This window comes from Thamnophis elegans, chromosome 2 (assembly GCF_009769535.1).
Source record: "Thamnophis elegans isolate rThaEle1 chromosome 2, rThaEle1.pri, whole genome shotgun sequence".
Taxonomy (NCBI): domain Eukaryota; kingdom Metazoa; phylum Chordata; class Lepidosauria; order Squamata; family Colubridae; genus Thamnophis; species Thamnophis elegans.
In genome coordinates this window covers 42,021,279-42,048,337 of record NC_045542.1, presented here as the reverse complement: position 1 = coordinate 42,048,337, position 27,059 = coordinate 42,021,279, and the positions used below count along the sequence as shown (strand labels likewise).

The window sequence follows — 27,059 nt, the reverse complement described above, 5'->3', positions numbered from 1 at the left end:
TCTACTGAATTCCCTATAAAATAATTAACAAATATAACATTTTAAAATAAAAAAAGTTGGGTAACGTTTTCCAAAAGCAATATTTTAACTGTTTGGCCATAAGTTCACCAGTGTCGCTTTCTCTAATTTTCCTCCCAAATGAAATGAAAGGCTGGTTAGGCAAATTGAGAAGCATCCATTGTCTGGTGGTTCCAACAACATCCATTCATTTCTACGGCATCTTCAAGGGACAGATAAAATCTTAATGGAAATGTGCCACTCCCTGCTTTGTTGGTTTACATTCACTGTTGCTTTGCTTCACTTGGGCAGAATAAGCCTAGGCCTACCCAGAGGAAAGGATAAAGAGGTGGAACCTTAAGGCAATACAGTGGATTGAACCACTTTGGATAGCAATTTAGGGAATTTGTTAAATGTTCCTTCATGCAAAATGAAATCCCTGCAAGTCAGTCATCAGCATGTAAAGGAAGGTTTGCTGTTTGGCTTTAAAACCTGGGGAATTTTTCACAAACGAAAGAGTGGTTCAAGTCCACTCTTACTTTCTGTGCTCTGCATGCTGTTCTATTAATTTAGCCCAGTCCAAATCATGAGTCTAAAAGTATTCAGGCAGAAATAACTCAGTGATACACTAATTAGCCATGCTTTGTTTGTACAATGAGGAAAACAACACAAAAGCTTTCCAGTTTATTCTGACCAAAGAAATAGAAAAGATAGAAAGACAAATGGGAGCCAGGTATTTGTACAAACCTAAGACACATTCCGAAGGAATAATAAAATACAAAAACAAAGACTGAGAGATAAATAAAATAAAGGGTTATTGATTTAGACCATAATTTAACAATTAGGTACCATATACCCTCTGAGTAAAATGCTGGTATTTCTGTTTACATTACTAAGATTTCTAACGTGGAAGGGGGAAATTGAAAAACAAACCTCTTGATTAAAAACATCTTTTTCACAAAATAAATATATATAATTTTAAAAGAAGAAAAACCACCTACTACTGTCATCCATGAACCTTGCTAAAGCTGGTGTTCCTGTGTCATTCCCATCTCCTCCTTTTGTAAGCTGTCTTCATGGAATAAAGTATTCTAGTTTTTCATGCAATTTACAGGGAAGACTCTTGATTTTTTGACTGACTGCATTTGTCTCACAAATATTGGCCTGGTGTTGGAAACTGAAGGGATCAAGGTAGAGAATGTGGATTCTGGCTTCATAACTTGGTGCTTGTAGTTGCAAATAAAATAATAATAATAATAATTAAAAAGCTTCAGACCTGTAAAACTGAGCTCTCTTCTTGGGAGTTCCATATTTTCCCTTGGCAGGTTGGAAGATAACTGTGCAAGTCTTTTGGAAGATTTCACAGGATTTTTTCTTTAAGGCGTCTGATAGTGTTACTTTAAGGCTCAAGGTTTCCTTGCTTTTTCTTTCATCTTTTTTTCTCCCCGTATTTTATTTCCATGCTAGAAAAATAGAAGCCTCTTTCCAAATTCCCACAATCATGTTAATGAGCACTTCTTTCCTTTCCTCAAAATTTTCTTTTCCTTGATTTTTAATGCACACATTTTAGTCTCTAAAAATGACTGTTAACTATAGAAAAATACCTCTGACAGCAGGGAAAAAAGCTAAGGCATATTCTTTTGCTAAGTGTGGTTCAACTGTCCCCATCCCACCCACCCACCCCAAAAAGGAAAAAGCAGTTTTTAAAAGTTTCTCTAAAAACAAGTACGTATAAATTCCATCATATTGGTAACAAATCATACACAATACATACTAAAAATATTTAAAATAGAGAATATTCCTCACAGAGGAATACTTTTGAGTTTATATTTTTTTCATTTTTTTGTTTTTAGTTATTGTTAAAAATAATTAACAAGTTCATACCTATGCAAGCTAAGCTGGCTGTTTGAAGAAAATAAAAAAACTGCCTTCAAATCAAAGTATTTAGTCCATCATGGAATGTTTCTTGATTGAGAATAATCTGGTCAGTTTTGAAGGGATGCTGTAGTGCACAATGCATTCTGGGATATTTTTTCCTCTCTTCCATTCACTTTTAGCTTAAAAATATTTTTGTAAGTCTGGGGAATTGACACCATTCTTCAGAACTTTATGGTCTGGTGAGCTGCGTGTAGACTGGCTGTTCCCAGTGTTGTGGGCTATGGGTTTGAGGAATGGAAGGTACCCCCGTAGTGTCTGCAATTGGGGTGTACATGGGCCTCTGGGTGGGGTTCATGTAAGTGAATGTAGAATAAAGGCTGGAACTCTGGCTGGCAGCATGGCTGTAATAGGTATTGGAGCTCTGATGGTCTGTGTAGTCATACTGGGAGCGAGTGATGGTCGGGTAGGAAGAGCCATAGTGCTGGAGATTGAAGGAACTGTAGCTGATCTGCTGAGGTGAATGCTGCTGTTGGTCAGTGTAATGGCTGGGACTGAGCTGCTCGGTCTTAATATGTGTCCTCTGCTGAGGCTGGCCTGGTTCACTACTCAGGGTGGTGAGTGTGTGCTGCGGCGGCGGTGGGGGCGGTGGTTGTGGCTGAGCTTGGGAGGGTGGCTGCTGAGAAGGTGGCGGCTGCTGCTGCTGCTGCTTGGACATCCAGACATGCCCAGTGCCTGCTGGGGTAGCTGTGGTGCTACTGATCCCGTAGCTGCCTGTGTAGGTGACTTGGCCAGGCTGACCATGGGTGACTGGAACTCCTGGGTGGCCATTGGGTGGGAGATACTGGTCAAACTCATTAACATCAAAAGTCTCAATGTTAGAGATGACGTCACTGCTGAGTTCCCCAATGTCCACGTCTCGGAAGTCAATATGGGGCGGCTGTCTTCCTCCTTCCTGCAGTGGGCGACCTTCCCGTTTCAGGTCCTGCTTACCAGGCTGGACATCTGTTTTGGGAGTGGTAGGAGGAGTAGGTGGCCCTTGAGATTGCCCTGTAAGGAATATAAAGGAGATAGTAGTTGTTACAAAGGGGACAGGTTCTCTTTGATGCCTTTGAAGTCACAGGGCAAGCAAGCCACACCTGGGTCTCTTTCCCTTCTGATAACAGGCACAGCCAGAGGGCCATAAAACTCCCACCAGCGGCCACTTTTAATGAGCAGAAGGTGTTGCATGGCAGTGATAACTTAGCTAAAGATTAACTCTGGATGGATGCAAAAGAGACGATGGAGAGCCTGCCAAAAAGAATGAAATACCAATGCAGATTGTTGCATGTAGTTGAAAACTGGCTGCTTTATAAGGCTACAATAACAGGTGTTTATAGTTTATAAGTTATGGTAATACATTGAGATGAAAACTAAGATTAGTACTATTGGTGGAATGGCTCAGCAAAGCAATTAAGTTGACGTTGAACTGTTGAAGGATGACCTATTTGAAGACCTGCCTTGTAGGTACATGAAAGCTATTGCTTTTTACCAATAGCTATCTAGCTCTTTTATGTTTCCTTGGCAAACTGCTCCAGAAAAGCAACAGGCTGCTAACTGGACTGCCTTTAGGAGACCTGTCTACACCGGATGTTCTTCCTCTTCTTCTCCAAGGAGGGGAAGTTGGCACACTCACCAGAATGCTCTCCAGGTGAATGTACTTCACTCATGCTGGATGAAGACTGGGGCGAATCTGCCTGCAGGGCCTTGAAGATAGCATTCGGAGAGATGTGGGTCTGCTCCGATCCTTCCTCTTGCTCAGCCTGTCCGTTCTTCACGGACTTTCTCCTTCGTGGCTGGTACTTGTAGTCTGGATGGTCTTTTTTATGTTGCACTCTCAAGCGTTCAGCCTCCTCCACAAATGGGCGTTTCTCGCTCTCATTCAATAACCTGAGCAATTAAAACAAAGCCATGCATTGGTTGATTAAGTTCTACCCAAAGCTTAAGCTTCCTGATTTTAGTACATAGAGCACCTTCGATTTGCTAGAAATTTACCCTACGTTCCTGCCACTGCACCTAGGCCAGCATCGCTGCAGGCAGCTGTCAGAAGACCCAAACTTGGGTAGAATGAACTTCTGATAATGCAAAGGACAAAATAGAAGATGTATAAAATCCAATATAAAATGACAGGCACCAGGAAAAGCAGCCTTTAGCAGTCTGCTATTCCTGAATTTCCCTCTGGGTAGAAACACACTGCAAAATTTCCCAGAGCCTCTTGCAAGAAAGAAAGAAAAAAAGACTTAAACCACTCCTTTCTCAGCAATTCTTCCAAACACTCTGGGGCTTTATTCCCTTCCTTGCAAGAAAGAAGACAGAAGATAGCAACCGGTCTTCTTTTCTCATCCTACTCAAACACTATAGACACCTGCACATAAGCAGCTTCAGCCACAGCTCAGATACCAGGATTTCTCGATTTGGGGGATTAACATCTAAACTCACTCCAAGCATATTCTGCATCTACAAAAGTGGCTCCCTTAGCCTTTTTTTTTTTTTGCAAGTCATTAGCTTATGCTTCAGCCAGGTGACTCACTTTCTCTTTTCTCCCCACCCCACGTTTCTCTTGCTAGTCATCCTTCCAAGCCAACTTCTTATTGGTTAGCGCTCGCTAACTTGTGCCAATCATCATTACACCCAAGATGTGCTGTTTTTCTCCAGAGTGGGGCTCAAGTTATTAACTTTGTCATTTCTGGTTTTTTTTCAACCCTAACTCAGTGATTTCTACTCTTTGTCTCTCCACTCCGCTCCTAAAACAAAATTAGACTGGAGGAGAGAGAGAGGGGGGGCAAGATTTTGACCCCAGATCCCCTTTTTGAAAGCGAGTCCCGCGCAAAGCCCAGCGACCTCCCCATCCGTGCGCCCAGGCTCGCCCGCCTGCCTTCCTGCCCAGTTCCAGCCTCCTGCCATCGGACTAGACCAGTGGTCCCCAATGTGGAGCCCACACCCCACAGGGGGGCAATTTAAACCTTGTTTAAAACCAGGTTAGTGGTCTTTTAGGCTTCCTCCACGTGAGTAGAGTTCACTTTTTGAGTAAAGTAAGAATTATATGTTTACAGGGGGTGGGGGCATCAGGATTTTAGAGATGCTTAGGCTCCTGCGAGGCATCCCTCAGGAATCCCAAGACCTGGCCCCAAAGGAGAGCCGAGCGAGCCATCCAACCACCCAAGGGAGCCACCCTAGGGCTGTCCAGGTCCCTCTGGCCGATATTGCAAGGTCCCCAAACTTGGCAACTTTAAGCCCTATGGACTTCAACTCCCAGAATTGTCCAGCTGGCTGGAGAATTCTGGGAGTTGAAGTCCACAAGGCTTAAAGTTGCCAAGTTTGAAAGACCTCTGCCGTGCGAGCCTTCGCGCCCTTTCCCGGGAGCAGCCCCGAGCCGCTTCCGAGCCGGCTGCCCTCGCCCCAACTTTACCTCCAGAGCTTCCCCAGCGTCTTGCTCAGCTCGGCGTTGTGCAGGTGCGGGTACTGGTCGGCCAGCTTCCTCCGCGCCGCTTGAGCCCACACCATGAAGGCGTTCATGGGGCGCTTCACGTGGGGCTTGTTCTTACTGGATCCGTTCACCCGGACGGGCATGGGCACCAGGGTCCAGTCGTAGCCCTTGAGGACCTGGCTGACGGCTTCCCGGATGCACACCGGGAACTTGTCCTCCTCGCTCTCCTTCTTCAGGTCCTGGTCGCTCTTGGGGTAGGTGTTCTCCTGGGGCCTGGTGTTCTCGGCGTCCGAGCCGGAGCCCGAAGGGCAGGGGGACCCCGCGGAATCCTCCGACATGGTCGGGCTGGGAGCGCCGGACAGACACTTCTCCTGCTCTTCGGTCATCTTCGCGAAGGGGTCGAGGAGATTCATGCGAGAAAAAGGGCGAAGGCAAAAAATATAAGCGGGCGGGCGCGGGGGGGAATAAAACAAGAAAAAATGGAGGCGGAGGGGAGAAAGGGGGCGGGGGAGGAGAACGGGGAAGGGAGGGGGGGCAAGAGAGACGTCTCTTTTAAGACAGGAGTGGAGAGGAAAAAGCCCCCGCGCGCGCGCCCCACAGGCTAAAGCGTCTCGCGCTCCTAGCGCCAAAAGAAAGAAAAAAAAAGCCGCGGTGTTTGCAGAAAACTCGGCCGGCAGGCGCGCTTGGCGAAGTCGCCACTGGAGGAAAACCCCGCTCTCAAGAAACGCGCATGTGGACTGGCTTTTCCCGCTCCGTCCGAAGCGGAGTCGGTGAGAGGCGAAAGTTGAACGAGGTGGAGAGAGAGAAAAAAATATTTCCCTACTGAAAGAAGGGAGGCGAATTCCTCGGTTTGAGGGTGCGCGCGTGTGTGTGGAGAGAGGTGGGGCACGCGAAAAGTCGGAAAAGCTCCCCCCGAATCGCCTGTCGCGAGGCTCAACCTCGGCTCTCCTAACGCTCACTTGCGGCTCTCTTTAATAAATACCTCGCCTCTGCTCCCATTTCGCCGTAGAAACGCCAATGGCAGCCCTGGCTGGGAAGGGCTGGCACGGCGTTGATTGGCTGGAAAAGTTTTTTTCCTCCCTCTGAAGAGGGAGGGGGCGCCGAGGCGAAGGGAGGTCTCTGTATTTCTCTCTCTCTGTGTGTGTGTGTTTGTGTGTGTGTAAGAGAGAGAAAGTTGGTCGCACGCTGCAGTTGGCTCTTTGTAGTTTCCCAACTGTTGCGGGAATTGTGATACCTCCCAGTAAATTTCTCCTGCTTTTTTTTTTCAACCTCCCCCCCCCCCCTATCGATCGAAGCAGATCTTTGGGGGTTGTTTGCAGAGGGGAAGGAAGGGCTCGACGCCTCGCTAGCAGAAGTATCTTCTTTCTCCGAGGTCCCGTTTTTTTCGGAGAAAGAACTTGGTTCTTTCTGTCTCTCACCCTCCTCCTCTTCCTCCCCCCCCCCCAAGCCAGTGTTTTGTGACTCATTCTCCTAGGGGAGGGTTTTGTTTTGATTTTGCTCATCTTAATGCTTCGCTCGTGCTGAAAAGTTTCAAGACGAAGAAGGAGACAACGCGCTAAGCTGCCGTTCGCGGGACGGGTGGCGGTATAGTGAGAGGGAGAGGAAGAAAAAACTAGATACTTGTATAAAGCGACTTTTTTTTAGTTATTTAGAATAATCTTCCTAAACAAGCGGTTAGTAACCTCCTATCACGCTTTGTGCAAGTAAGGCTAGAGGCCTATTTGTCTTTTTTTTTAAAAAAAAATGTGTTTAAATGACAGCTCAACCTTCTCTAAACGAGGTTATCAAAATGTGCTTTCTTTTATAGAAGCATATATGACCAGACTTCCCTTTCAGATTGTGTTGACTAAGCATTTGTAAAGTAAAAAATATAGCAGGTATATACCTAGGTTAGACTTCCGATTTAACTTGGGAATTAACCTTCCTTTGCATCGAGTAGGACTGAGTTAAACCGCACAGAACGCGGACTGCCTACTTTTAGGAAATGGGAACAGACTACGCTTGCAAAAGGGAATATACGTATATCATAATCAGAAGTGCAGGGTTTTTTTCTTTTAAGCCAAGTCCTTTCTATTAAAGATCTGAGTTTGCTTATTGAACGTATTGATAAACTTCAGATCAGAGTGTATATCTTCCACTGACCTCCTTCCCTCAGAGAGGCGAACAATTTTACTAAATTAGTTGTAAGGGCCACGAAAGTCGTCGCTGATTTCAGAGTGCGAGACTGAGCTTTTAAAATCAAGGGCTGATCCCCGGAATATTTTTTCTTATTCTAAAATTAATTGAGGCAGAGGAGGAAAAGTAGGCCACTGACCAGACGATTAAGTTGTCAGTGCAAAATCCCAGGGCAAGTGAGGCGGAACAGTAAAACCAAGCAATCTGAAAAGTCAAGGTGGCCCAAAAAGAAACCGGGCACACTTGGTGATGGATTGGCCTCTTGATATAATCGCCCTTTCACCGAGGCTGGAATGACAACGCGGGCATCTTCTGCAAACGCAAGGTCTCTTAGGGACCCCGTCGGCGATGGCATTGCTTCCCGCATTGTCGATTCTTTAAATCATTAGCTGTCGTGTTGTCTTGCCTGGGAGGACAGGCGCCTTCCCTTGGCTTGGTTTGGCTTGTGCTTTTTCCACTCTCCTTTCAGTGTCGTTTTTTTTTTTTAACTTGGAATTTAACAGTTATTTCTATATAAACAAATCACCTTTGCGGCAGATAAAGTGTAATTCCCAGTTCCATCCAGAGGGGGCGCCATAGGCTCAGAAACTAACCGCCTTGGTGCTTATGTTAGAGATGTTTCTTGAAGGTTGTTAAAACGCGCGCACACGCACACTCCTATGCATGCAGAACACGCCCCCTCCCCACCGCGCACACTAAAACACGGATTAAGTCTCGGACGATTTCATCAGTCGGCCTCCAATGTCATATATTTTCTTTTGCCCCGTTTGCGATTCAAGGATGAAATGAATGAAATCTGCTGATGAAATCGCATTAAAGTCAATGCAAGTGATAAACTTATCAAGCCTTTAGAATAATGGGGCAGTTCTTGCTTTCAAAGATGTTTATAAAGGTGGCGGTGGCGCTGATGCGGAGAACGGAACTTCCTCCTGGCTCTGGCTACTTCAAATCACCTCTTCGCGACCACCTCCCAGTATTTTCTTAGGAGTGCGACAGTGGCTTCTTTACATTATCATCCATTTACCACGCTCCCGCCTTGTATTTAAGGCTGCATAGATATGCGCAACATTGACACACAATTGCGTATCAGTAGGAAATATAGACACGCGGGGTGCCCGATGAAGACGGCCATAATTATTTACCTCGGAATAAATCTCGTGGAAAAACAACTTGGGCAATACTAAGGTGGAAAACGTTTGGTTGACCTCAGTGGATCTCATTTGCCAGATTACATGACGAAGTAGCACATAGACATGTGTTTCTCCCCTCCGAATTATTTAAAGGAAAGCCATTTTTGAAACCCAATCCCTCCCAGTTGCCAAAAGATGCTTATTCATTCCCCCCACCCCAGTGCGCCAAGTGAGGTCGAGGTTGAAAGGGATACGCGCAGCCGTTTCCCCGCAATCCCGAGAGAAGAGAGCGAAGGAAGGCAGCTGCCTTGCCGTCCCGAGTGAGAACGGGTGAAGCAACTGCCTGCCGCAATTTGCCTGCACATCTTAGCTTCTCCGAGCCTGAACCAACTCACGGACGTTTCAGCCGGACATTTCTTAAGAGAGATGTTCGGTTTCGAGACACTGCAGTCTTAAATTGAGATTGCTCCAGTTTGGCTAATTCGTTTCGCAGACTGCAGAGGTTGGTTTCTTAGGTGCATTAAAAAAAAAATCGTTTCACACGACCCTACGATTAAAGTATCACAATTCCCATTGTAATATGATCGCCATTTACATCAATACAGGGAAACATGAAAGAGTGCCCTGTTTGAGGTTTGTTTTCGTCCTGTCCGCTTTTTTTTTGACCTGCTCTCTGCTCTTCGCTCAACGTCCATACTGGGGCCAGAGTTTACACAAGCTCTGAGGTTTTTTTTTAAAATCCCCGTAGAACGGAGTTGCTCTCTTGCAAAGGCGATCTGCATTGACTCCGCGGCCCCTCTGATGAATCCGCGCGCAGCTCCAATTCCCAGTTGTCTGCATCGAAACTCGGCTTCTCCTCTTCCCGCTCTTCTACCCCTATAGCTTTTGTGCTGCTAGACCATTCCCAAAGGCCACTTGTATTTAGGAGATTCTGCGGGTTTAAAAAAAAATCCCAACGGACTGAATGGCTCTAATATCCGATTGAATATTCTATTTAGATGGGGGGAAATTGTTTTAAAAGGTTTGAGTGAGGTACAGAATATAAATGATGAGATCTGTTTATTTAATCACCACGACAATATAGTAGCGTCTCCCTGCCCCAATATATTTAACAATTAACGGGTGGGGGGGGGAGAGTTAACCGATCTATGAGGGAATAGGAAAGGGGGAAGCTTTCACAAGGGGGGAAAAAAACGCCCATGAAGTGAATCAATTGCTTTGTATATTTTTTGCAACATTTAACAGTACTTTTCACTCCCTAGTTCAGAGGGAAACAAACGATTAGTTTGGCACTATATTTGCCAGCAGTTAATTATTTCATTCCGTTTAAATCTTAGTCCTAAATGCCATCAGGAAGGCTAATTCTCTTCTTTCGTTATGACTTTAGGGCACGAACACTTTTCTTTAACGGAGAAGGTGGTTGTGAGACTGGAAGCAAGAATTATTGTTCAGGGCTTCTTCGGCGGAGCAAAAAGTTTCACTTGTGTCAAACTACAAACTCCCCCCCACATCTCCCGGAAAAGAAAAGGGGGAAATATCAGATTTTATCGAAAATTAAGAGATCGGGAAAACTAGGTAGTTTTGCGCGTTTATACTGAATAGGCAGGAATAAACAAAAACAAATTGTTTCGTTGAATAACGTTATGAGAAGCAAGCAACGAAGGCTAACTGTCTTCGTTCTAAAATACCAGTTGCCCCAAAGCAGAAGCAATATTATCGTGATCACATCTCCATCCCTGTCTATGGATCTATATTTCTACTCACCCATAAACTTCATTTTAATCTGATTGAGCAATAATAATAACAATAACAACAACAGCAATAATAAAAATAAAATGGGTGTTGGAATCATACCCTATACCAATAGAGAGAGGACATGTAGACCGTGCCATTATCAATGCTTTATATTTGGACTTCCCGATGGCTGCGGAGATGGATCGCAACGGCTACTATCTCCCCTTTTATTCCTGTGTTTTTACAGCCAATTTGGAAATAAGGGGAAAAGTATCGAGTTTTCTGAGAAGTTGCATTTTCAAAAAAGCGGCGCGGGGGAAGGAGGGGGCCGGCGGCTTTATCCACGACCGCATTGCTGCCCTAAAGTTTTCGGAGCGCTTCTTTGCCGCGCTACCGGAGGAGGGGGGTCAGGAGGGATGGTTAGGACCGCTATGGGTGCAGATCAGGCGAATCTAGGTCCAAGCGGGTTCGCTGTTGCTAGAAAAAACCCGATACTCTTGGGGGTCCTTGTGAAGTGCTATAAATTGGCATCCCGGGCTAGATTACGAGTTTCTGGAGTTACTTGCAGGATTTGCAAATCCAGCATCCTCCACCACCACCCCGCCGCCTCCTTCCCTCCCCCGCGCTTCCCAAAAACTTTTTTTGTAATGCGTCTCGTTCGTTCCCTTGGGCGCGCTGAGCCCTCGGGCCCCCGAGCTCTTGTTTGCAAAGCATGATGTCACCCGCAAACCTGCGGTGACGAAGCGGCGAGAAGGTTTAAAGCAAAAAAGAGCCAGACAGCCGGCCGGCGCTGGGGTGAGGGGTGGGGGGAACACAGCCGTGGAGAGAGGCGCGAGGAAAGTTTTTGGTTGGGCGATGCCGGTGGGGAGCTGGGAGCTCTGAGCCGCCGCGGAAGGAAACTCCGATTTTTCTAACGACTGTAGCGGCCACTACTCTCGAGACATCAAAGGCATCTATATTAGAGACGCACTGGAAACCCTTTCTAAAGACACTCAGGCACACAATAGGGAAGAGAGGATCCTGGATTTTGCTTTATGCAAATCTCGCCTAACTAATGCATTTCAGCACCGCCAACCCCACCATCCCAAAACACCTCACGTCGGGATAAAATAATTCCGTTTGTTTCCAAACCATGCAAATCCACTTTTAAATAAAGTGTGATAGGAATCATTTTTTTTGTTTGTTATTGGAAAAGCTCACCTTTAATCCGTTAAATTGCTTTTATCAAAGGCATTTTACCCCATGTCAGTTCCTTCCATAATGTTTTATTTATTCCACCCACCTACTCCAGGGAAGATCCACGGAAATACTGGAGGCTGGATGGAAATCCAAAGGCTGTGATTTTCTTGTGCGCAGAGAAAAGTTTTTAAATGTATCCAAGAAGGGGATAGTATTTCCATTAGATACTTTAAATTGTTCTAATTTCAGAAGGCTAGAGGGAGGAATATATGGTACATCCTGATATCCCTCATTCCCCTGTTTCTTAATAAAAAGAAGGACAGATATTTGTTCCAAGTACTCTGAATAAAGGGACAAGAGCTAATATCTTAAAACTGAGCTTTTATGCCTTTCACAGTTGACACCACTATAAACAGAATTGACTCCAGTTTTAGTAAGCAGTGAAGAGCAGCTCAGTCTTACATCTTGCCAGCCAATCGAGAGACAGCAAGTGAGTGAGCAAGTGCTCTTTGTGCTTTACTATAGTGAAGAAAATTTGGCTGGCTGGCGTTGTTAGACTTGTGTAGAAATTGCCTATCATAGAACAATTTCTTTTTATGAGATCCTGCTCATCCTTTGTTTGGCTGAGCTTCAGGTAAAGTTCCTTCCTTAGGCTCAGCTCTAGCTAATCAAAAAGGTAAAGACACCCGATAAGTCAAGCTTTACCTCTGGTGACTTGCTGCACAAAGTTATAGGTTAACTGTGGGAGAAATCAAAGGGTGATCAAAGAGACATCTGTAATCGAATGCTGATCTCTGGATGATGGGCAGTAAGCTGCTGCCAAGAGTTTTTGACTACCCACAGTTTAACATTTAACAGTTAATAGGAAGTCATTTAATTGTAGGAATTATTTTAAAATTGATATTTAAAACAAAACATTGCAATGCCTTATACTGTCATCTTCTACTCCTGGTATTTCCGTTTCTTTTTTAAATGGTTGTCTTTGACCAGGCCTGGTTTTAATAGCCATTTTGAGAGTATAGTATTCAAATCCTGAATCAAGGGCAATAATTTCTTTGACCACCGTCTGTTTAATAAGCCTATTGATGGTATAGGGTGAGCCATTGACTCATCTTCCCTCTGTTGTTGTTCCATTTAATTTTACCTGGGGCTTAACTTGGAGTTTCTAACTGGTTTTGATTAATGGGTTAGTGATGAGGTGCTAATAAGAAATGCTGCAGATCCCCAAATCTGCAATGTCATCCACTTCTGATTTAAACTTTCAAGTTCCACTATGCAGTGTGTTTGCTCCACATCTGAACATCCAAACTGTTTCTCTGTGTCATATAATATATGTAGGTATATGCATAATTTTGTATGTATTTATTTTGTCATGTTTATGTAAGGTATACATAACCCTTTGAGAGTTATATGCAATGAAATTTCATTTTGATGTACACCGATTAGTGTACATTCAAAGTGACAATAAAGGTAGTCTAAGTCATCCATTGTGGCTGCTTGTTCTGCAAGGCGCTGAAAGTCTAGCTCAGTCACAATATCCATTACCACAAGTTTGCCAATATAGCAAAAGAGATTTTTCTTTTGCTTATTTTGCATTTTGGTGCAGAAAGAAATAGAGATTTATAGTTACCTGATTCATACATGTGCATGTGCATCAGTGGTGGGATACAACGGGTGTACCGGTGCCTGTTGGGAGCACCAGGTACCGTTCCGGTACGGTGTTCTGGATGGCCCACCCACTCACCCGCCCACTCTCCTTACCTCTATTTGAGCTGACCGGGGCATTTGCGCATGCACAAGGGGCATACGGCGCCTGTGCAACGCTCCGCCGAGCAGCTGGAGTGTCATGGGTGGTGGATATGCATGCGTGCGCTGCGCACGTCCACTTGGTGGATGCCCAGCCCCGTTGCAGCATATTAGTTGCAATGGGAGTCAGAACCCACCACTGATGTGCATATACATGTACATACCTATAAGTAATACATATACATATACATATATGCATGTGTGCCTGTCTATGCAATAAATATTATGCTTAGGTATACTCAAAAGCTGCCCAAGGAGGCAGATTCTGAATGTAAGAAAATTAGTGAAGTGGAATAATTTAGGAATCTGGAGAGAAAAGTTTTATAGAAGTAAATTATTCTACAATGAATTCTAGTATGCACCAATTAACATCTATAAAAACCCACTTCTGGAAATTATTTCTTTGATATATTTTCTTAGCCGTTTTGGCCACTTAGTTAAAAAAAAAAGATTAAGAAAGACTTTTGCATTACAATAATTTCACTAGGATGATGAATCACATGCTAAACATTTTACTACACTGCAACATTTTGCTGCACTGAAAGATACTTAATTCGCATTGGAGTATAATTACAATTTCCAACAATTTCTAAGCCCATTAAAATTGTGCTTTCAAAAGCCTGATCTTCTCATTACCTTTTTCTGTATTTATTTTTAAGAGATATAAAAGGTTGCAGTTGCACTTCTGTGGACGTAAAATGATATACAAATAAAACAATAAGTTTTATGTCTTGATTTTATACATTTAGAGAAAAGAGTCACAATCCTTGTTTCATTCATTAAAAACACTACTTTGTATTTCCATCTGCCAATTTGCTAACCTCCAAAATTCCCAGCCATGTTGGGAAGTTTGCTTTCTATGCATAATATCAATCCCCCAAATTATTTTATTTCTTGTTTTGTTATATTCAATGTTTTCTGCATTATGTTAAATAAACATTTTTTTAAAAGTCTCTTTTAAAATTAAGGATCAAATTTAATAACAGGATATAGTTACATATTTATTATATTGATTTCACAATGCCACTGTATGGCTACCAATTTGATTTGCACTTTTGCAAAAATATGATTTTCAAATATTGAAAAAACAACAACATAGTTATTATTCAAAAGAAACAACTTCACCATTTAGTAGCAAGAAGACTAATGCATTCTATGTAAATGGTTTCTCTTGAAAAAAATTATGAAATAATCCTACACTCGCTTACCTGGAAATCTCCCTTTAACTCTGTAGGAATTTACTTGTGAGTAGTTACACTTACCGGTAAGTTTTTTTCTGTGAGTAGGGATCTCAGCATGAAACAGACAGAGTCAGTAGAATGGTAAATGAAGAGCTAGTGAGGGATTTTTCATCTACTTCTTGTAAGCAAATCAGAACTCCAGTAAGACTGATGTGTAAACTTAAGAATTATAACATCACACTGATTCTATCAGAAAACTTTCTTATTGAGGATTTTTGAACAGTTCTAGTGCCTTTTTGTCAGAGTTTGTAGGAGCTGTAGATTATCTGAATGGTTTAAAGGATATCTAGTACAGCAAAATTATCAGACATTGAGATAAACCAATGTGCTTTCTCCAGGATTTCTTGTTTTTACATGTGGTGGCAATATACACTGTGAAACTGAATAACTAATTTATGGAGGTTTAGTAAACTTTGTCTATAGGTTTATTCTATTTTCTGCTTCTTTCCTGCTTATAAATAAATCATTTGTCAGATATTTGAAATTTGCAAATATGTTTAATACAGATAATTTATTCCACATGATGACCTAACTGAATTTGTACCATAAAACAATGAATTGACTAAAACAAATAGGCAACATTGCTTCTTTAATAGACGCTATATAGTAAAAGGTAAAAGTAAAGGTTCCCTTTGCACATAAGTGCTAGTCTTCCTGACTCTAGGGGACAATGCTCCTCTCATTTCAAAGCCGAAGAGCCAGCACTGTCCAAAGACGTCTCTGTGGTCATGTAGCCGGCATATCTAAATGCCGAAGGTGCATAGAACACTGTTACCTTCCCACCAAAGGTGGTCCCTATTTTTCCATTTGCATTTTTACATGCTTTTGAACTCCTAGGTTGGCAGAAGCTGGGACAAGTAACAGGGACTCACTCCGACCTTTCTGATTGACAAGCTCAGCACTTTGGCCACTGAGGTACCACGTCCCTAAATGCTATATATATTGTAGTAAAACTGAACTAAAAGTGATTTCCTTTTAGTTCAGTTTTAGTACAATATATATAGTATCTATTTTTTAATGAGCACCTTTGCTGGATATTGGGACTATGTTTCTTGAATCAAAGGCTTGTGTTGTACTTACCATAGTAAATGTGAGTTTACCCTGGATTGTTTTTAGTTACAGTAGTCTCAGCCAATGGCTTGGAGAACCTCTTGACCAGCAAAGCAAACTGTGAATATGGTGATGTAATTTAATGAAGAAAAGAACAAATCAAAAGGGTGGATATTAAGGCAAAACCAGCAGGAACTTGCTAGTTGCTAGGTAGGATTGCTTTCTTCCCAGAAGAATATGCTAAACCAAATGTACCTTGGGAGTCCTCCTGGATCCACAGCTGTCATTCGACCATCATATAGCGGCTGTGACCAGGGGGGCATTCGCCCAGGTACGCCTGGTGCGCCAGTTGCGACCCTACCTGAACCGGGAGGCCCTCACAACAGTCACTCGGGCCCTTGTGACCTCTAGGCTGGAATACTGCAACGTGCTCTACATGGGGCTGCCCTTGAGGAGCATCCGGCGACTTCAGCTAGTACAGAACGCAGCCGCGCGAGTGATTGCGGGTGCACCCCGATTCACCCGCATTACACCTATCCTCCGCGAGTTGCGCTGGCTACCTGTCGATCTCCGGATGCGCTTCAAGGTGCTATTGATCACCCATAAAGCCCTACATGGCAGTGGATCTGGATACTTGAGAGACCGCCTTCTGCCAATTACCTCCCTACGACCTATAAGATCCCATAGATTAGGCCTCCTCCGCATTCCATCGGCCAGCCAGTGTCGGCTGGCAACCACAAGGAGGAGGGCCTTCTCAGCAGTAGCCCCGACCCTTTGGAACGAGCTCCCCGTGGAGATTCGTACCCTCTCCACCGTCCAGGCCTTCCGCACTGCCTTGAAGAACTGGCTCGCCCGTCAGGCCTGGGGATAAGGATTTCTACCCCGCCCGAATGTTGTGTGCATGTTGCTCATTATTTTATTATGTGTTGTTGTCTCAATGTTGTATTTCCCCTTTCCCTGGTTTTCTGTGAGCCGCCCTGAGTCCCCTCAGGGAAAAGGGCGGCCTACAAATGCAAATAAAACCTCAAAAACCTCAAAACCTGTTGCAACACAGGCTTGATTCCTTACTGGAGGAGAAGATGAAATGATCGGAGACCTTCTTCTTCAGGTCTCATTTAGAAAGATGGAAGAGACCACAGTTATTGCACAGAGAGATTCCACAGAAGCCCAGAAAAAAAAGAGCCTTCTGAGAAGAACAGGGCACATAAAGTTATCTAGAAACCGAGAAAATAGGAGACGGGTATCAACTGGTTAAAAAGATGTCAGCAAGAATAATAGGATGCTTGGAAGAAGCCTGAAAGAGTAATAGAATGGATTCTTGGGAGGCTCATAAGGAGAGGGGAAAATATATTTTGGCAAGAGACGTGCAAAGCTGACTTGGAGGGATTTAAACTAAAACTGAGGGGGGCGGGAAGTGCTGGGCCTTAGGAATATGGTGGCATGTGATAAGGAGGTATGAAACAGGAAATGGTATCAGAAATCTTCAAAACATGATAGTGAACATAATAACATTGATAGTTTCCAGTGCTTGTAAACAAAGGGCCAGAAAACAAATGGGGTGGACTGAGGTACTGAAAGTCATATGGAAAAACAAATGTGATATTTATCGTCATACGAAAGTGATAATTATCACATAAGATGATGGGACAAGAGTCACAATTAGAAAGTAGAACTTAAAGGATACAACCTACTCAAAAGAAATAGATCCAGCAAAAAGGGAGGAGGTGAGAAACTCTGTGTATGTGTGTGTACGCGCGCATGTATTTAGGTAAGATTGAAATAAGTAGGAAACTAAAAGGATATTAATGTGAGAACTTACTATAGATACTTATCCAGACAGAACATGAGGACAATAAATGTTTTTTAAAACCAACTGTTTTAAAGGGCAGGCTATAGCAATAATGGGAGTTTTCAACCAATTTGAAATCCCACAGACCAGGCCTCCTCCGAATTCCATCTGGCGGCCAATGTCGGCTGGCGACTCCTCGGGGGAGGGCCTTCTCTGTGGCTGCTCCGGCCCTCTGGAACGATCTCCCTGTGGAGATCCGGACCCTTACTACCCTTCCGGCCTTCCGCAAAGCAGTTAAGACCTGGCTGTTCCGGCAGGCCTGGGGCTGTTGAACTATCCAGCCCCATTCGAGGTTATGGCTGTTGTAGAATTTTAAATTGCTGTTCTTTATTTTATTTTTTGTATCCCCTCCCTTTTTATTGTTAGCCGCCCTGAGTCTCTTGGGAATAGGGCAACATACAAACTTAATAAAATAAAATCAAAATCTGAGGGAAAACTAACTCAGCCAAGCATGGAAGGCTAAAAAAATTTCTGATGTCTCTTGCTAACCACTTCATTTTGCAGAAGTGGAAGAAGAAATTAAAGGTCAGTAATTCTGGATTTAATACTGACAGAAAAATACTGGTCGATAGACAAAAGGTGTTAGACATCTTGGGGAGAAAAGCAACAACTTCATTGAGGACTTCAAGACAACAGTCAGAAGAAACTGATGAGGTTATCTAGTTGGGTAATAAAACATCTGCAAACAAACTGCCAAAATCAGAAGGCCAAAAATGCCACAAACTGAGATTAGTTAGTCAAGTATCTCAGCCTTCAGAGAGACCAAATTTATTGACTTCAGGTGCAATGTAGGTATGCTATTGTTACAATTTCTTAAAACATAAGTTAAAAGGAAAGGGGATCCTGAAAAAAAATGAGAAAAGCTTCAAGATGCCTATGTGGATGAATAAAGAGCTTACTAACCAGATGAACACAAATGGAAATTAGGAAGGCTAAAATTTTAAATGAGGTTAATCTGGAGAGGAAAGCAATTTAAGAAGAAACGTTTGGGTAGAGTGTATTAATAAAATAAGCCTGAAGGAACATTTTTTCTTAAATTATTAGATTTTACAATTGGTTTATTACTCTAGATTGGATTGTTAAAATGAATTTTTTTAAAAAAAACTTTGGAAATGTAAGGAATTTGAATCCTTTTCTTCATATAGTTATAAAGCATAATAATATTGGAAAATGATTTATTAAAGAAGGGAACAAATTCTGAAAGTTGCAATACCATTGCAACCTCAGATTTTCTTACTAAATTTCACTAAGACATATATCTTTTCAAAATATACTGAATTGGCATTGCAGCAGCTACAAGAATTATATACACTTTTCCAATAAAAATCCTTTTATTCTCTCTTTGGAAGAATGTTTAATTAAATTTTGGGAATATGATTTGATGTCTAGAAAAACTTTGCATTTGAAAAATAAATGCAATATAGAGTTTGATTTTAATTGGAAGCCATTCTTGGGCTGCAATTTTATACATGGAATTGCACCCTGTCCAAAATCTAGATTTTAAAGTGCATGTCTTAATTTGCTATAAAATTCATAGCATTAATTTAATGCTTGATTTAATATTTTAATGGTCTTATATAATGAAATCAGCTGTGTCAAACAAATATTTTAGCTGTAAACTCAATGTCTCAGTAAATCTCTTACAATAAAATAAGATTCTAATGATCCATTAGAAAATGAAATATACTATATAGCTGTACTTTTGAGTCACCTTTTGACCCCTGGAGACCACCTGGGCAAGTCCCTGTTATTTCTCTATGTCTGCCTGATTTTCAGTCTATTTAAGAATAAAATAAAATTATACAATGGCAAAATAAATGGTGCCAAGCAAGCTATTAATCTGTTGCATATAAAAGTTAAATAAGTAGTATCAGGTCATATGGAAAATGTAAAGCTACTTAACATATTCTTTGCATCTGCCTTCTCTCAGAGTCCTACAGATTTTCAATGTTTTATGTTTTAACTGATTTTGTTTTTTAGTTTTTAACATTATGGTTAATGGTTTTTAGCTGCAGTTTTTATTCCTTGATTGGTAGCTACCCAGGGATGGCTGAAAGATGGGCGGCTATATATACATTTTAAATGAACAAATAAAGTAAAGCTCTTCCTCATATGTTCCAGGAAAGGAAAAAAAAACAGTTCAGAATTGTTAAAATATGCAAAGAATCCACATTGCAATCTTATATAAATTTGTGTATCGAGGAACATATGAATTATATTCCAGGTTTATGAAAGATCTGGTAAAAGTGATCATAGAATTGATGCCTGTAATCACTGAAAACCCGTGGAAAACTTGTGAGCTGCAGAAATTGGGGAAGAGCATGTACACTTTTAATATTCAAAAAAGAGAAAAGGCTTCTAGTGGTGGTGGGGCTCTGGAAGAGCTCAAAGAAATTAATCTGGTGCCTGTCCTGGTCAAGAATAGATAATCAAGCAGTATGAGAAAATAAAGGGAGAGTATTTGTAGCTCAGTGGCTAAGATGCTAAGCTTGTCGATCAGAAAGGTCGGCAGTTCAGTGGTTCGAATTCCTAGTGCTGCGTAACGGAGTGAGCTCCCGTTATTTGTCCCACCTTCTGCCAACCTGGGAGTTTGAAAGCACATAAAAAATGCAAGTAGAAAAATAGGAACCACCTTTGGTGGGAAGGTAACAGCATTCCATGTGCCTTCGGAGTTTAGTCATGCTGGCCACATTACCCCAGAGATGTCTTCAGACAGTGCTGGCTCTTTGGCTTTGAAATGGAGATGACCACCGCCCCCTAGAGTCGGGAACAACTAGCACATATGTGCGAGGGGAACCTTTACCTTTACTTATTTGTAGCTCAGGGTTGAAACAAGGAGTCCATGGTGCTCTCTGAGCTTCTTTGTCTCCTTGCAGACATTTCACTACCTTAACTAAGTAACTTCATCAGTGCTGATGATGTTGCCTAGTTTGGGTAATGAAACATCTGCAAGAAAACAAGCAAGCTCAGAGAGCACTAAGGAACCCTCAATATGTGGGGAGGGGGGGAAACTACAATTCCCAGGACCTAACATGTAATTTCTGAAGAACAAATATGGTAATAACAGATGAATCTTTCCTCCCCTCCCCTTTTTAAAAATTGAATGACAAGGTAAGTAATGTGGTCAACCAAGGTACTGATCTAGATGTACAGCTAGTCCTCGATTTACAACCGCAATTGATCCCACAAGTTCTCTTGCTAAGCAAGGCAGTTGCTAAGTGAGAGGTGCTCCATTTTAAAACCTGTTTTGCCACGGCTGTTAAGCGAATCACTGTAGCTGTTAAGAGAATCACGTGATTGTTAAGCAAACCTGGTTTCCCCCATTGACTCTGCTTGTTGCAAGCTGGCTTGGGATAGTTGCAAATGATGATCACATGGCCTGGGGACAGTGCAGCCAACATAAATACATGCCAGTTGCTAATTCTTGAAATTTGATCATGGGGATACTCTGATGGTTGTAAGTCTGAAAAAACATGTCATCAATCTTTTTTTTTTCCAGTGCCGTTGTAATTTCAAACAGTCATTAAATGAATGGTTGTAAGTCAAGGACAACTGTAATGTATCACTCTCATGAAATCCGTGTGGGACAAGGAGGAGAAATGTAGCTAAATATTACTAGGTCAGATCCAAATGTTTCTTTTAATAGTTCTGCATCATTTTGGAATGAAATATTTGGTGAAATCTCCAAAATCTTCATCCTTGACTCACTGCTATTCAACTTCTTTATAAATGGATTGGAGGATGAAATGGAAGGGATGTTTATCAAATCTGTTTAAGCCATTAATCTAGGATTATTAATGATTTAAAGAACAACATCCTAATTAAAAATGACATTGGCAGCCTTATGGTAATCTTAACAGGCTCAAACTAGTGTCCAACAGGATGGTTTTCACTTGTGACAAGCCTTTTGGTAGGAAACATCAAAAGCATAATTAGGGAGTGGGAAGGTTTGATTTTTGGCAATGCAAATGACAATCTATGAGTACCAGTGTCCTGCCAGCAGAACATGAGCAATTCCTCTGATGCAACAACACTCCTGGCCTGCATTAACCAAATCATTGCATTTGGTTCACCAGTGGCAATCATTCCATTATACTTGCTAGATCGTATTTGCAATGCTATGTCAATGGATATGGAGAAGCTGAAGTGAATTCAAAGGAGAGTTACAAGGATGATAGAAGTTCTGGAACTTATTACCTATGAAGAATTGTGAATGGAGTTTGGCTTTTTACAAAAATAAAGACTGAGTGGGATGGGGTGATAGTGATGTACAACTATATAACAATCCCAGTAAACTGATATTCTGTCAACATAATGAAATGTGTGTCGTGTGGCATGTAAGCTTTGCATCTTACATGCCCGTGTGAATCATAATGGCTTATATATAAAAGGATTTTGCATTATGATAGGATGCACATTTGATTATTTCCCCCTGTAGAGGTCCATGTGAAACACTGTGAAAGGGTATTCTCTATTGAAAGTGAAAGCAGGGTATGGACCAGCGGCCAAATTAAAAGAAAGGAGCTTAAGGCTAAAGGATTTTTCTAAGCTTTTAGATAGTGAACCTGTCTTCCTGGAATAATTGTTGACTTCCCACTGCTGAAGGTTTTCTAATGGGGACTGGGTGGCCACTTCTCAGAGACAGTTTAATGGATTTCTGTGCTGAACAAGAGTACTGGATTCTACTTTAAGTACTCCTTCCAACTAATAAATTCCATAATTCATTCTAACCCACTTTGCTGCAAATTATTTTCCTTAGAATAGAAAGTTGTCTTCAAGCTGACATAAGGATGCAGTTAAAATTCTTCAATGAAACTTTAGAGTGCCAAACAGTAGTGCCTCAATGAATTTAAAAAAAAAACTTGAATATATAGGTGTGCAAAATTCTGACAATCCCCCCACTCTACACATGCACTTAAAGCAAGCTTTGAAGAGGGAAAAAATTAAAGTGTTTGCTTAAATATTTCCTCATCTTTGTTGATCACATTACTTTCCACAATTCCCATTCAGAACATTTTGGGCAGTGTCCTAAGATGTAAACAATGATGCCAAGCAAACTCTTGACCATGCTTCCTGCCTGAATAAGCAGCGAATCCTAAGCACTTTATGGGAAAGGAGAAATACAATATTTTTTCTTAATATTCATCACATTGGAACTTTTTTTAAACTTAAGAAATACATGCATAGAATCACTTGCCTAAATAAACCTTCCTTTCTTCTTTCTTTCTTTCTTTCTTTCTTTCTTTCTTTCTTTCTTTCTTTCTTTCTTTCTTTCTTTCCTTCCTCCCTCCCTCCCTCCCTCCCTCCCTCCCTCCCTCCCTTCACTATGGACTTTTTGGAAACAAAATGTAAAAGATAGGTTTATGAGCAGAAGCAGGCAGGTGCTCTGAACTACAGCCTTCGTTATCTGAACACCAAAGCATCTGGAAAATATTAGCTTTTCTAATTCAGTTTACCTTCCATTCAGGCATATTAAAATTATTCTGATAAGAATGTGTGAATTCATCACATTCAAAACGGCCTGGCAATGAAGACAGCAGATTCCCTTTATAAAACAAAGATGATTGTGTAACATTTAGGGAGGATAATCAAGCTCACATTGAACACTTTTATTTTCCTTTCACTTAGATAAAATCAATGGATTATCAAAGCATTCATCTGAAACTGGATTATATTCCCTATTGCCATGTGTGTTGAGAACGATATGATAAAGCTCTGCTTATTGCAAGTTCAGTGAGTGTGTTCACATGTACACATAGAGTCTACCTGGGCAGAAACTTCCTTAGCCAGCAAGGACCTTTAGACATAAAATTATCTGAATAGCTTGTTCTGGGGGAGTCATCAGCATTGAGCTTTAGAGCAAACACAAAAGGAGAACTTACTTTTTCCAAAGTCCTATTGATTCCAGTGCATTTCCCTCCCCCCCTTAGTTTTCACAATAAGAAAAAATTCTAAGGAGTTTTGTGTGTTTGACTCAAAAGGGAGAATTTATTTATAAGCAATCAATAAGAATACCTCTGCAGGTTTATGAATGGATAATTTCATTGCAGTTGCTGAGTTGAAGGGTACTCAGTTTGACTGTTTAAATCTCATTGGTCCCTTTCCATCCCAAAGACCTTTATCAGGTTTAAATCTTGCTGGGGGAGGTTACAACAACTTTGTTGATTTCAACATGATGTTCATAAAAGTTTTATTGGTTTGAAGGGGGAGATCCCTGACTTTCCCAGTATTTAATCACTTTCTCCGTATGACTGATTATAACATAAACTATTAACAGTCTGACCTAATAAGGGCATATTGGAAAAGCTGAAGGTATAATTTATTTTTCCTGATTTCCTCCTTTTTTTTACTAGTTCAGTCATGGTATAATTTTTATTTAGCATTACTGTGTTTATTTTCAGGATTCTATGGTAGTCTATCATTTGACTGCAATATTTTCAATATTCATGCATGAATACGTAAGGAGAACTTTTATATATCTCTACTGGTTCAGAGTACTTAAATTGCAGATAAGTGATTTAAGTCTTAAGTACACGGATTCTTCTCTGTTCAAGAAATTATTACAATCTCTCATCTCAAGCAATTACCAGTGGTTCCAAAATTAAATTATGTTAGCAATGTTGTAAACCAGTCTATTTTACATTATACTATTATTATTGCTCCAAGTGTTGATTTTTCTTATATTTTGCAAGCAGCTGTTAAATTATGACATGTACGTCAAAGCTAACATCCTGTGAAAATTATATATGATGTTTCATAGCAGAGATAAATAAATGACAGTAAGTTAAGGCTAGCCATATTCTGTTTAGAAACCAGGATCGTGTTAAATTACTGCCAGGGAATCGTTCAAATTACATGCCCAAGCGATGGCTTGCGAGAAATCCATCAGAACTGGAAGAGAGAATAGAACAGCCATTCTCTCTACCTGTTTGTGTAGTTTCTTGCTAATGCAGGACAAGCCAGACTGTTTATTTGCAGAAGTAAAGTTGTGGAAATATACTTGCAGAGTGTAATATGGATAGCACGTGTTCCTATGAGCTACCTGAAGTCTGTGTCCTAATCGTTTGCAGATGTCTCTGGGTCATTGATTTCCTATGGGCCAAAGAGCACCCCCCTTCCCTCCCCTTCTAGTCCTTCAAATTAGAAAGAAAGAAAGAAAGAGAGAAAGAGAGAAAGAAAAGAAAGAAAAGAAAGAAAAAGTATTCATTACTCAAACTTATAAAATAGTTCATTTGAGTTGCTTCCAAATATGCCCCAAATATCGAATCCTTTGGATAATCTAACTGCCAGGTCCACACTCATTTGGAATAATGATTTATTTTAGAAATAGAAAAATCTGTTCAGAGATTGCTTGAGGTTTGCTCAAGGTGGGGAGTTTGTTTACACATGGAGAATTTGTTTTAAAAACTCAGATTTCTTTACTCCATAATATGTACAGATTGTCAAGTATATGGCTATGTATGAGTGTAAGGAGAGACACAAATTTATACGCTACTGCTATTTAGATACCACTGGTTTGTATGCAATAACATTTTTTTCTTAGTTATTCATTAATTCTAGATGATAACACCCATATAGTCCATGATAAAAATCCTTGCCTTTCCCTGGATGATTGATGAAATTAATCAAAATCTCCAGGGAAAGTCTATAACAAGTAGTAGCATAATGAAATTAGGACATGCTTAATCAAAAACACTGATTAAAAGAAATATCTGAAGATACTAATAGAGGCTACTATTGTATTCAGCATAGTAAACTAATAAACCAGCCTGTAGCTTGATAAACTGCCTGGAATTGAGCCTTTTGATTTACAGATTAGTTCATCTAGGACCTTCCTTTTAAAAGCTGCAAATGGCATACGGGATATTTGCCCTCATCCCAATTTTATTGTTGGAACAAAATGGTAAGGTAGGGTAGGCAAAAAAAAAAAAGAGACTAGTTTTAATACCGACTTGAGTTTATCTCTCTGTCACAGAATATAGAATCAGATTGGAATGATTTGTGTTAGAGAATATAGGAACTCATTTTGTGAAAGACCGAATCTCAGTTGTGCACTGCACACCAGTGTGGTAAGATGACAAGGGTTCTAATTCTGCCTCTCCAGGGGTAGATCATGTGCCTGAGAGCAGTAAATGTTTGTGAGCGTATGCGATAAACCCAATACCCTTGGGCTTGCAGGCATACCTATGCCCATAAGTTGGAAATAAAAATATGATTGTATAGTAGAGGAAGGTAGGTCCTGGCAGTGCTGTGGACAGATAGCCTAGTGTAGGCTAAAATTTTGGGTTTGAGCAGCCCCTTGCCCTTGGAGTGCTACGGTTGGAAAGCTCAAAACATCTGGAGCACCCTAGTTTTCCTTCTCTGATCTGAAGACACACACTCTCTCTCACTATTTTAGAAAAATTTGTTGAGACAGTAATCTAATAATGGTCTTCTAATTCACAATTTATCATACTCTAAATCTGAGCTACAATTTCTGTTTTCTCCCAATTTCATAGCATTTAGAGCTGTAGCTGCAGATGCCTCTGATATACATGAGCTCGCACACACATACACATTCACCAACATATATTTGTTCGGCTGTGTCCTTCATGCCATCTGATGTTTTAATAGGTGGAGAATATTATTCAAACAAAAGGAGCAAATACCGTATCTCCAAATAATGACAGGGAACAAAAACAGCAAATATATCATTGCAGCTTCGATCAAAGGAGGACTCGTTGCTACCCAACTTTTGCAAAAAACATGCACATTTATTCCTATGGCTTGGGAGCTATCCCAAGCCCCAGGATAATCAAACATGGGTTTACCTAAGAAGTTTGCACAGTCAAGTTCAGATAAATAATACTTTGGCACAATCATGGCTCCTGCCTGGTTTTATTGTGTCAGGTGTCATAGATACCTTTCCTAGACATTCCTCTGAAGTGGAATAACCTTATATCAGAAATATCTGTTATGAAAATTGCAAGTCCCTTAAAATATGATAATTATAAATGAAAATGTGGCATATGATGCTACATAACACCAGAGAATATAAATTTTTTAAAGAGGGAGCATAGATTCAGAAAGAAAAAAAACATAAAGCCTTATCAAGGATTAAAAACAATTCAAATATACATTATTTCAGCAAGCTGAATACCAAAATGGTACAGGGACCAACAGATCGTTATTTCTGTCCTGCAGAAGAGTGGCGATTGACCAAAATTGTCCATATAATAATTTGTAGATCGGAGATCTGAACTGGGATTATCAAGGATTGCAGCTTTCATATTGATCTCCAACACATAACAGCTCTAGATCTACACAATTTTTTCCAACAAGATTTTTAACGTACTGTCTCAGAGGAACATATTAAAGGGGGAAAATGTCCTACCACCCTCAAGACTTTTATAGATGAAAGATCTCTCTGAATGAAGGAACGAAAAAGGGATAGAAAGAGCACCCGGGATGGGGGAACATACCTTGATAAGGAAGACTTTGGTCTTGTAATTAGGAAGCTGGGCTGCCTAAATGCTTGTTTGACAAGAAGGGTCTGAAGAAGGAGTTCCTGCATGCTG

General features: G+C 41.2%; 1 protein-coding gene across 2 annotated transcripts; it reads right to left on the bottom strand.

Moving 5' to 3' along the window:
• Positions 1-279: 279 nt before the first annotated feature.
• SOX9 (SRY-box transcription factor 9) lies at positions 280-27,059 on the bottom strand. 2 transcript variants are annotated; one of them, XM_032209951.1, is made up of 4 exons: positions 26,964-27,059; positions 5,321-5,724; positions 3,548-3,801; positions 280-2,922 (listed from the first exon to the last, which is right to left on the bottom strand). In XM_032209951.1, the coding sequence occupies exons 2-4, from the start codon at positions 5,722-5,724 to the stop codon at positions 2,105-2,107; spliced, it is 1,476 nt and encodes a 491-aa protein (XP_032065842.1). In that variant the 5' UTR covers positions 26,964-27,059; the 3' UTR covers positions 280-2,104. The 2 variants fall into 2 exon arrangements, with proteins under 2 accessions (XP_032065842.1, XP_032065841.1); XM_032209950.1 differs by lacking the exon at positions 26,964-27,059 and having other exon boundaries at positions 5,321-6,618.

Bases quoted from the DNA above. Each gene is read 5' to 3' on its own strand.
- SOX9 (XM_032209950.1), bottom strand. From the start codon at position 5,751: ATGAATCTCCTCGACCCCTTCGCGAAGATGACCGAAGAGCAGGAGAAG. The intron at 3,802-5,320 runs GTAAAGTTGGGG...TTAATTGCTCAG, and splicing joins ACGCTGGGGAAGCTCTGGAG to GTTATTGAATGAGAGCGAGA. The intron at 2,923-3,547 runs GTGAGTGTGCCA...TATTCCTTACAG, and splicing joins TTCACCTGGAGAGCATTCTG to GGCAATCTCAAGGGCCACCT.